Source organism: Pongo abelii, chromosome 9, assembly GCF_028885655.2.
Source record: "Pongo abelii isolate AG06213 chromosome 9, NHGRI_mPonAbe1-v2.0_pri, whole genome shotgun sequence".
Classification (NCBI taxonomy): domain Eukaryota; kingdom Metazoa; phylum Chordata; class Mammalia; order Primates; family Hominidae; genus Pongo; species Pongo abelii.
Genome location: NC_071994.2, coordinates 67639390 through 67650287, shown reverse-complemented (window position 1 = coordinate 67650287; position 10898 = coordinate 67639390). Strand labels below are relative to the sequence as shown.

At 46.4% G+C, this 10898-nt stretch overlaps 2 protein-coding genes across 3 annotated transcripts in view; both read left to right on the top strand.

Moving 5' to 3' along the window:
• The first annotated feature begins 5479 nt into the window (after positions 1–5479).
• LOC100446874 (large ribosomal subunit protein eL21-like) lies at positions 5480–6022 on the top strand. The gene has a single exon (XM_063728290.1). It carries the CDS (start codon positions 5640–5642, stop codon positions 5988–5990), a length of 351 nt encoding a protein of 116 aa, XP_063584360.1. The 5' UTR covers positions 5480–5639; the 3' UTR covers positions 5991–6022.
• A 3111-nt stretch (positions 6023–9133) lies between these two features.
• Positions 9134–10898, top strand: part of SWAP70 (switching B cell complex subunit SWAP70) — an 85517-nt gene continuing 83752 nt past the window's right edge. The window contains exon 1 of one of the 2 annotated variants that reach the window (XM_002822037.6): positions 9134–9356. In XM_002822037.6, the coding sequence (XP_002822083.1) occupies positions 9258–9356 (99 nt within the window). In that variant the 5' untranslated portion in view covers positions 9134–9257. The remainder of the gene's footprint in view (positions 9357–10898) is intronic. The other variant, XM_002822038.6, reaches the window with a different exon arrangement.

Below are 10898 nucleotides of genomic sequence, written 5' to 3'. Positions count from 1 at the left end.
GTTCTCGCTCTATTGCTCAGGCTGGAGTGCAGTGGTGCGATCACAGCTCACTGTAGCCTCAAACTTCTGGGCTCAAGTGATCCCCCTGCCTCAGCCTCTTAAGTAGTTGGGGCTACAGACATGCACCACCATGCCTGGCTAGTTTTTTACTTTTATTTTTTTGAGGTAGGATCTCATTTCACCCAGGCTGGAGTGCAGCAGTGCAATCACAGCTCACTGGAGCCTTGACCTCCTGGGCTCATGCGATCCTCCCATCTCAGCCTCCTGAGTAGCTGGGACCATAGGTATGCACCACCATGCTCGGCTAATTTTTTTTTATTTGTAGAGATGAGGTCTCATTATGTTGCCCAGGTGGTCTCAAACTCTTGGGCTCAAGTGATCTTCTGCCCTGGCCTCTCAAAGTGCTGGGGTTACAGTCATGAAACACCATGCCTGGCCTAAGCAGACCCTTCTAAGGATAAGTAGTCAGGCTTGCTATGGTTAACTCTATTTTGCACACTGGCCAACATGTAATGGTGATATAAGGACAGCAAAATTATAGCAAATACTCCCATTGAAAAAGGTGGAGGAAGGGCCGGGTTCAGTGGCTCACACCTGTAATCCTAGCACTTTGGGAGGCTGAGGCGGGTGGATTACCTGAGGTCAGGAGTTCAAGACCAGCCTGGGCAACATGGTGAAATCCCGTATCTACTAAAATACAAAAAAATTAGCCAGGCGTGATGGCGTGTGCCTGTAATCCCAGCTATTCAGGAGGCTGAGACAGGAGAATCTCTTGAACCTGGGAGGTGGAGGTTGCAGTGAGCCAAGATTGTGCTGTTGCACTCCAGGCTAGGTGACAGAGTGAGACTCCCTATCAAAAAAAAAAAAAAAAAAAAGAAAAGAAAAAGAAAAAAGAAAAAGGTGGAGGGGCCAGGCATGATAGCTCACGCCTGTAATCCTTGCACTTTGGGAGGCTGAGGTGGGTGGATTGCCTGATCTCAGGAGTTCGAGACCAGCCTGGCAACACACTAAACCCTGTCTCTACTAAAAATATAAAAAATTAGCTGGGCATGGTGGCGTGGGCCTGTAGTCCTAGCTATTTGGTGGCTGAGGGAGGAGAATTGCTTGAACCTAGGAGGCAGAGGTTGCAGTGAGCCAAGATCATGCCACTGCACTCCAGCCTGGGGGCACAAAGTGAGACTCTGTCTCAAAAAAAAAGAAAGAAAAAGGAAAAGGTGGAGGGAGGAAGAATGAGAGGCACGTAGCAGTTACTGGCTCATAGCAATTCTGAAATCCATCCAGGCACATATTTCTAGGTCCTTGACTAAGGCCTAGTCCTGCTCCAAGGGAGTTTTTCTCTGTGATTCTTGGCTCTTCCCTTTGGACTCCTGGTTCTGCATTTAGTTTTGCTTCCTTTTCCATAAAAAATAACCTGTGTTTGCAAATAAGTTGCCTTTTCAGCCTGCTTCCTCTCTATATAAAGTTGGGTGTCATAAGGTCTCTTTTCATTTTGAACTATCTGTTCTTTTCAGTTCAAGTTCATGGTGCTTCTACCAATATAATTATCTTAAAAACATTGTGAGTTTTCTATTAATAGCAATGAGGTTCACTTTATTAGACAAAAGCCACACTCTAAAGTCTTTTAAGAGACAGGGTCTTGCTCTGTCACCCAGGCTGGAGTGCAGTGGCATGATCTAGCTGACTGCAGCCTTGACCTCCTAGGCTCAAGCAATCTTCTCACCTCAGCCTCCAGAGTAGCTGGGACTACAGGTGCATGCTACCATACCCAGCTAATAAGAAAAAATTTCTTTTGTAGAACTGGGGTTCTCGCTATGTTGGCCAGGGTGGTCTTAAACTCCTGGACTCAAGTGATCCATCCACCTCGGCCTTCGAAAGTGTTGGGATTATAGGCCTGAGCCACCACGTCTGGCCCCCTAAAGTCTTTAAAGACTATTTTCTCTCTTTCTTGGACTTACAATCAAGGTACTCTGAGATAATGCTCTTAAAATTCCTGAAGCCTTTTTGTCTGATTGGGAATGTCTATGAAGCATGCCCTTCAATCTTACAGCTGTTTCCTGAGCTGAAAAAAGCCCTTGAGATTATTATTGTTTACTTTTATTTTTATAGCAACCAGGTCTCACTATGTTGCCCAGGCTGGTCTTGAACTCCTGACAAGTGGTTCTCCTGGCTTGGCCTCCCAAAGTGCTAGGATTACAGATGTGAGCCACCATGCCCAGTCCCTCAAGGTTATTTTTACCCAGAGACCATACTTTACTTGAAGTGTATTGAATTTAATCTTTGCTATTAGGTCATCTCTTACTGTGAAAGTCTTTTTGTTGGGAGATAGTATAGGTTAGAAACAGGTTTATTTTTGACCTAGCAAGTCTTGACTTTTTAATATTCTAAGTGCTGCTTGAAAATTAAACAATTCCTTAGTTCAACTTTCTTGTATTTTGTCTTAAACAAATAGAACTCTCCACTTGGTAATTTCAACACTCTGACTGGAAACTTCCCTAGCCAAATCCATGAGATACAAGATCATTAACTGCGCTTTCTAATTTTCATGAGATACCCTTTCTTTCCTTTTTTTTTGTTGAGATGTGTCTCACTATGTGGCGCAGGCTGGCCTTGAACTCTTGTGCTCACATGATCCTCCTGCCTCAGCCTCCTGAGTAGCTGGGTCTATAGGTGCACACCACGTACTCACTACTCTTTCTGTTTTTTATTACCTCAGACAACAGTGCTGCCAAACTTTCTGCCACTATATGACAGGAGTCGCGTTTTATCCAACTGTATTAGTTTGCTAAGGGTGCCATAACAAGGTACCACAAACAGGGTGGTTTAAACAACAGAACCGGTGACTTAGACTACAGAAATTTATCATCTCACAGTTCCGTTTTTTTTGTGTGTTTGTTTGTTTGAGACAGAGTCTCACTCTGTTACCCAGGCTGGGGTGCAGTGGCTCAATCTCAGCTCACTGCAACCTCTGCCTGCCAGGTTCAAGCTATTCTCGTGCCTTAGCCTCCCAAGTAGCTGGGATTACAGGCACGTGACACCATGCCCAGCTAATTTTTTGTATTTTAGTAGAGACAGGGTTTGCCATGTTGGCCAGGCTGGTCTTGAACTCCTGGCCTCAAGTGACCCACCTGCCTTGGCCTCCCAAAGTGCTGGGATTACAGGCATGAGCCACTGCCCCTGGCAGTCTCACAGTTCTGGAGGCTACATGTCCAAGATCAAGGTGTTGGTTGGGTTGATCCTGCCTAAGAGCTGTGAGCAATAATCTGTCCCATGTTTCTCTCCTAGATTCTCGTGGTTTGCTTGCTGGCAGCAATGTTTGGCATTCTTTGGCTTGTAGATCCATCACTCTGATCTCTGTCTTCAGGCTGGCATGGTGTTCTTTCTGTGTGGACGCCAGTCATAATGGATTAGGACCCAACCTAATGACATCATTTTAAGTGAACTACTTCTATAAAGACCCTATCTTCAAATATGATTACATTCTGGCTGGGTGCAGTGGCTCATGCCTGTAATCCCAGTGCTTGGGAAGGCTGAAGTGGGAGGATCCTTTGAGGCCAGGAGTTTGAGACCAGTGTGGACAACATAGCAAGACCCTGTCTCTACAAAAAAAGTAAAAAAATTAGCTGGGCATGGTGGTATGTGCCTATAATCCTAGGTACTTGGGAGGCAGAGGCAGGAGGATCACTTGAGCACAGGAGTTCAAGGTTACAGCGAGCTATGATTGCACCACTCTACCCCAGCCTGGGTGACAAAGTGAGACCCTGTTGCTTAAAAAACCCAAAAACAAGAGCAAATAAGATCACATTCTGAGGTACTGGGAGTTAGAAATTCAATATGAATTTTGGTGGGGACACAAGTCAACTCAAAGCACCGACCTTCAATAGCAATTCCCTCACTGTCCTTCCATACTTCACTTGAGGTCCTTGTGGCTTCCGCCCACCCCTGTCCAAAGCCGATGACACGTTTTTCTTTTTCTTTTTTTTTTTTTGAGACAGAGTCTCGCTCTGTCACCCAGGCTGGAGTGCAGTGGTGCGATCTCCACTCACTGCAAGCTCTGCCTCTCAGGTTCACACCATTCTCCTGCCTCAGCCTCCTGAGCAGCTGGGACTACAGTCGCCCACCACCACGCCCAGCTAATTTTTTGTATATTTAGTAGAGACAGGGTTTCACCATGTTAGCCAGGATGGTCTTGATCTCCTGACCTCGTGATCCACCTGCCTCAGCCTCCCAAAGTGCTGGGATTACAGGCGTGAGCCACTGCACCCAGCCGACACATGCTTTTCATTGTTGCAGTATCTAACTTCACCAGTTTTATTATCAGTTATGGGCTGAACAGGGAAGTGGCCACCACTATGGAATACAGGCTTTATTCTAAGAATTGGTTACAATACAATTGCAGGAGAAGCTAGGGAAGAAAAGGTCTGAAAGGAGATGGCTGGACAATCAGAAAAGTCACTAACCAGAGATCACAAAGGAAAGCTGACGAATGAGTACATGGAAGGCTGTTCCCTCTGCATCCAGCAATGGGCCTGAAGTTTATGATAGGTCATCAGGGCTAGCAATCAGGAAGAAAAGTTGGATTGCATTGAGGGAGAGTGAGGACAAACTAGAATCCACAGGACAAACTGGAACCCATGAAGACAAAATGGAACTCACAGCTATCTTTCACATTGATGAGCATGTGATATGTAGCATAAGCTAATGCCTTTACCATGGAACTACACGTGCCTTGCGCCAAGGCTTGGAGACACTGAAATAGTAAATCTGGTGGGAGCTGAAGGAGCTCTGGGCCAGTTAATGCTCTGTACCAACAAAGCATGTTAGCAGATCAGCAACAACCCTATGATCTGCAGCGGCATGTGATATTTACATCAACCTTCAGAACACAAGGGCTGCTGCTTCCAAATCTTACACAAATTTTACCTGCTCCTTCCAAACTTACACGAAATTCTTTTGTAGTGAATCCTATCCTGGACCCATATTGGAAAGGGACATTTGAGGAACTAGATTTCAACTTGCCTAATTGACACAGTACAAACATCAGTGACTGTCAGATACCATGATGCTGATGCTGTGTCTTATACATACTACCCTCTCATTTAAACTTCATACCAGTCTTGCAAAATAGACCTCATCTGGAAAGACCTCATCAAAAAAATAAAAATTAAAAAAGAGGCCGGGTGCGGTGGCTCACGCCTGTAATCCCAGCACTTTGGGAGGCTGAGGCGGGGTGGATCACGAGGTCAGGAGTTCAAGACCAGCCTGGCCAAGATGCTGAAACCCCATCTCTACTAAATATACAAAAATTAGCTGGGCGTGGTGGCATGCGCTTGTAATCCCAGCTACTTCAGAGGCTGAGGCAGGAGAATCGCTTTAACCCGGGTGCCAGAGGTTGCAGTGAGCCAAGATCAAGCCACTGCACTCCAGCCTGGGTGACAGCAAGACTTCGTCTCAAAAAAAAAAAAAGTTTCCTTTCAGCTGGAACCGCCATCTTCCAGTAATTCGCCAAAATGACGAACACAAAGGGAAAGAGGAGAGGCACCCGATATATGTTCTCTAGGCCTTTTAGAAAACATGGAGTTGTTCCTTTGGCCACATATATGTGAATCTATAAGAAAGCTGATATTGTAGACATCAAGGGAATGGGCACTGTTCAAAAAGGAATGCCCCACAAGTGTTACCATGGCAAAACTGCAAGAGTCTACAATGTTACCCAGCATGCTGTTGACATTGTTGTAAACAAACAAGTTAAGGGCAAGACTCTTGCCAAGAGAATTAATGTGCGTATTGAGCACATTAAGCACTCTAAGAGCCGAGATAGCTTCCTGAAGCGCATGAAGGAAAATGGTCAGAAAAAGAAAGGCGCCAAAGGGAAAGGTACCTGGGTTCAACTAAAGCACCAGCCTGCTCCACCCAGAGAAGCACACTTTGTGAGAACCAACGGGAAGGAGCCTGAGCTGCTGGAACCTATTCCCTATGAATTCATGGCATAATAGGTGTTAAAAAAAGAAAACTAAAGGACCTCTGGGCTGTAAAAAAAAAAAAAAAAAAAATTAAGAAAGAAAAAAAGTCTTGCAAAATAAATATTAGCATTCTCATTTTACATATGAGGAAATGAAGCCTTATATTTACTCACAGATGAGTCAATGGGGAAGCCCGGATTCTTCCCGACATCTGTGTGGTAGCCATCTTCCAAGATGACTCCCATGATTCTTGCCCATTGGTACTCATACCCTTTTGTAGTTTCCCTCCCAAATCAAATAGATTTGACCTGAGCAATCAGTAGAGCATTGCAGAAATGATGGTGAATGACTTTTGATGGTGGATCATAAGAGACATTGCAGCTTCCATCTTTCTCTTTCTTGAATCAACTGCAAGCCAGCTGACATGTTGTAGGGATACTCAAGCAGCCTGAGGACAGGCCCATATACAGAGGAACTGAGGCCTTCTGTAAACGACCCATCCATATGAGTGAACCACCTTGGAAATAGATTTTCCAGCACCAGCCTAGCCTTCAAATGACTACAGCCCCATATTTTACTGCAACCTCCGGAGACACTTTAAGCCAGAACTATAGAGCTAAGTGGCTTCTAAATTCCTGACTTACAGAAAATACGAAATAATGTTTATTATAGTTTTAAGCTGCTAAATTTTGGGTTAATTGGTTACACAGCATTAGATTAATATAATCTGTTAGATTCTGAAGCACAACTCTTTATTTTTCTTTCTTTCTTATTTTCAATTTTTTTGTGGAGACGGGGTTTTGCTACATTGCCCAGGCTGGTCTTGAACTCCTGGCCTCAAGCAATCCTCCCAACCCAGTCTCTCAAAGTGTTGGGATTACAGGCAGGAGCCACTGCACCCAGGAAAAGCACAGCGCTTTCTATGACATCATGCTACTTTAAAATTTGTTTGGATAGGAAGGGCGTGGTGGCTCACACCTGTAATCCCAGCACTTTGGGAGGCCAAGGAGGGCAGATCACTTGAGGCTGGGAGTTTGAGACCAACCTGGCCAACATGGCGAAACCTCATCTCTACTAAAAATAAAAAAATTAGCCGGGCGTGGTGGCTGGCGCCTGTAATCCCAGGACTCTGGAGACTGAGGCAGGAGAATCGCTTGAACCCGGGAGGCGGAGGTTGCAGTGAGCTGAGATCGTACCATTGCATTCCAGCCTGGGCAACAGAGTAAGACTCTGTCTCAGAAAAAAACAAAAACAAAAAACAAAAGAAAAAAAGAAAAAAAATTCGTTTGGATTGTATGAATGAAGATGATGGGAGAAGTAGGAATTTGGAAGTCCACAATGTCCTGGTCTTGTCATAAAAAACAGGCTTTGAAATATGTTTGGTGCTTCCAGATACTGAGAGAGAAGGAGTGTCATATAGTGGTTAAACTGAACCTTGAGAATTAGGAGGTTTTTTTGGTTTCTTTTTTCTTCTTCTTTTTTTTTTTTTTGCCTCTCAGGGTAAGCTGAGTTCGCATGAATAAATCAGAGGTTAAACCATGTGTTTTTGCTGACTGGCAGACTTGGGCTGGAAATGGGGAAGATAAATGATAGAAATTGGATTCTGGTAGGGCAAGAAAACTCCTGACAAATGGTGATGAAATAGGGTAGAACCTTCAGGACAGTCACAGTGAGGGGCTGGCCACCCTTTTGCTCCCGCCCCTTCTTTCGTCAGTGGGGCCATCCTCTCCTCTTCCCCACCAGTTCCCTTTTGATCTCAAACTCACTGAAGAGGCTCCTTCTTGTTCTTCTCTTTCCAAATATCCCTTTGTTATGAAGATCTTTTCCTTTCTTAATAAGGCAAACATGTGCATTAAGGAACTTAAAAAGCAAAACAAAACCAAACTTCATCTGAGAACCACCTCATTTAAAAAACCCTTGGTGTTTATTGTTCTCTCCAATTAGTCCAGGATTGGAGAGGAGAGGTACTGAACTTGGCGATTTAATCAGACCTTAGTTAACCGGCAATAGTTATTATCCTAGGATGCTAGTACTGCAAGAACCCTTCCAGAACATCTGGTGCAACCCTGCTCTTTTTATACGGGATAATTTGAAGCCCAAAGAGATGAAGTGACCATTGTGACCACCGTCAATAGATATTAATTCAACAGCTGCAATCGAATACTTTTTTTTTTTTTTTTTTGAGACGGAGTTTCACTCTTGTTGCCCAGGCTGGAGTGCAATGGCACGATCTTGGTTCACTGCAACCTCCGCCTCCTGGGTTCAAGCGATTCTCCTGCCTCAGCCTCCCGAGTAGCTGGGATTACAGGCATGTGCCACCACGTCCGGCTAATTTTGTATTTTTAGTAGAGACGGGGTTTCTCCATGTTAGTCAGGCTGGTCTCGAACCCCCGACCTCAGGTGATCCGCCCGCCTTGGCCTCCCAAAGGGCTGGGATTACAGGCATGAGCCACCACGCCCGGCCGAATACGTTCTTCTAAATGGTCCATCTATTTTGATTAGTAAAATGGGTGGAGTGAGTTGGAGTTGGCCCAGATCTCCTATTTTGCAAGCAGAGAAACACTACAGAGAGGCATTACCCAGGTCAAACCCTTCCTAAGATGTGAATTGAACAACAGCTAGGCGTTAGGAAGAAAATGCTGCCTGACCCTGACTTCTAAACTCCCCTTAAACCTCGTCTCTCTGTCCCTAGAACCCAAGATAGAGTATGCATGAATAAACTTTTGCGAAATGAACCAACAAACTTCTCTCGAGGTCCTTCCCTGCTTCCCCGCCGCCCTGCATCTCCCCGACTTGGGACTGCGCTATCATTTCAGTCCTGGTCTGGGGACTTTTCGGGGTCTTCTTTGGCCTCCTCAGACACTGACTCCGTTCCCAGGACAGGACCAGGGCTCCCTTTTTCACTGCTGGGCGCTGGGAGGAGGCGGGTAGGCTGCTCACCTAATCTCTCGGGTTTTTCCTCAAGACGCGGTCATTTGTGTGAGGTGTTGTACTCGGGCACCCAAAATGGCCCGAACTGGTCTGGGAAACATTAGGGAGATGTGTTTACCGTTCTGGCTGACACTGAAGCCCAAGCATTCCTGCCACCAGGCGTGGCTTGACCCGCAGAACCCACACTCTGGCGGCTGTGGGCGCGGCACCGGACCCCCGCCGGCAGCAGGGCGGGGCCTGGCGGGGGCGGGGTCTGGCGGGTCAGGTGACTGCGCGGCGGGCTGTGGCTGCGGAGGTTGAGGGGCGTCCGAGGCGCGGAGGGGCTGGCTGGGCAGGAGGGGTTGGCGGGGCAGCAGGGCCGCAGCCATGGGGAGCTTGAAGGACGAGCTGCTCAAAGCCATCTGGCACGCCTTCACCGCACTCGACCAGGACCACAGCGGCAAGGTCTCCAAGTCCCAGCTCAAGGTGGGCGCCTCCTGAGCCGGCCCCCCACCCGACCCTGCCCGGCTTGCTCTGTATTTCCCTTGGGTGGAAGCGGGACCTGGCGGGCCGTGACCGCAGGGCGGGGCGGGTCGGAATGCGCCCGGTAGGCCCGCTTGGGGCGGAGTGGGTCTGAGACCTGGATTTGGTGTTTACTGCCTTCCCCTTGCCTTCGGGCCATGCCCTCGGCTGGATGTGTTAGTTCCCGCGGGTCTCCCAGGGACTGGGAAGGGTGGCGGGCATAAGGCTGGGGTGAAGTCTGTGAGGGGCAAGTGTGATTCCTTCTTGGCGTTGGAGAGCGGGGGGCAGAAAGTGGATTCTGAGGCGGCAATGGGAAGCTCCCTTACACAGCCTTCCCAGAATTTTCCTCTTACTCCAGGAGAGGAAGGGACTTGCCCAAGGTCGCTGGGCAGAACCTTCTGCAGCCCACAGCCCCACACCAGGACAGTCCTCGAAACGACTAGCTGCCCCGGAGGCGACAGGGCAGTCCGGAGACGCAGAAATGCCCCGAAGCCCGGCTTCCAGCGTCCTCCTCCTTTGGGAGGCTTTTTGACTTGGGAAGACCTTCCGCCCAGAGTCTTTTAAGTTTGGAACTAGTGGACCGGGTGTACTGTGTCCCACAGGGACCTTAGTTCCGGGTGAGGAGCGCTGATCTTTCTGGCACCCTGCAAAAGCGACTGCTTTTTCAGAGTCGTTATTGTGACTGCCAGAGACCCTAGAGTATAGGGTATAAATAAAGGGATGCTTGTAAATTGAGTAACCCCAAGCAGGGAAATTGGCATTCAGCCAGGAGAAATTGGCAGCTTCTTCAAAGTATAAAATATAGAAACAGACAAGAAGAGCTATTCATAGGCATTTAAAAATATACACATTTTAGATCCGAATGTCCAGTTTTCTTAGCCCCTTCTGGGAATAAATTCTGAAGATTGGGTTTGTTTTGTATATTTTTGTACAGTAATCAGGTTCTTAGGAGTAGTGGCTTTTATGCCAGTAGGACTTAACATTCTCCTTGTCTTCCTTTTGCCTCTCCTCTCTTTTTCTCACTGATAGAATCATAGTCTGGAAGGGTCCATGGAGATCATCTACGTAATTTTTATTTTACTTTATTTTTAAAAATTAACATACAGTAAAATTGACTTTTGAATTTCAACATATGTATAGATTTATATAACTATCACCACAACCATGGCTTCCTCAGTTCCATCATCCTAAAAAACTCCCTGATGTTGCCCTGCCTCCACCCCAACTGTTGGCAACCATTGATCTTTCCTAATTGTTATAGTTTTACCTTTTCCGAAGTGTCATGTAAATGGAGTCATATAGTTTGTAACTGTTGAAACTGATTTCTTTTACCCAGCATAATGCCTTAGAGATTAATCCATTTTGTTGTGTGTACCAATAATTTTTTAAATTGCTAAGTAATATTCTATTGCATGGATGTATGGTAGTTTTTAGCCATGCATCCTTGAGAATTTGTGTTATTTCCAGTTTGGGGGATTTATGAGTAGGTCTACATTTTACTTTTAT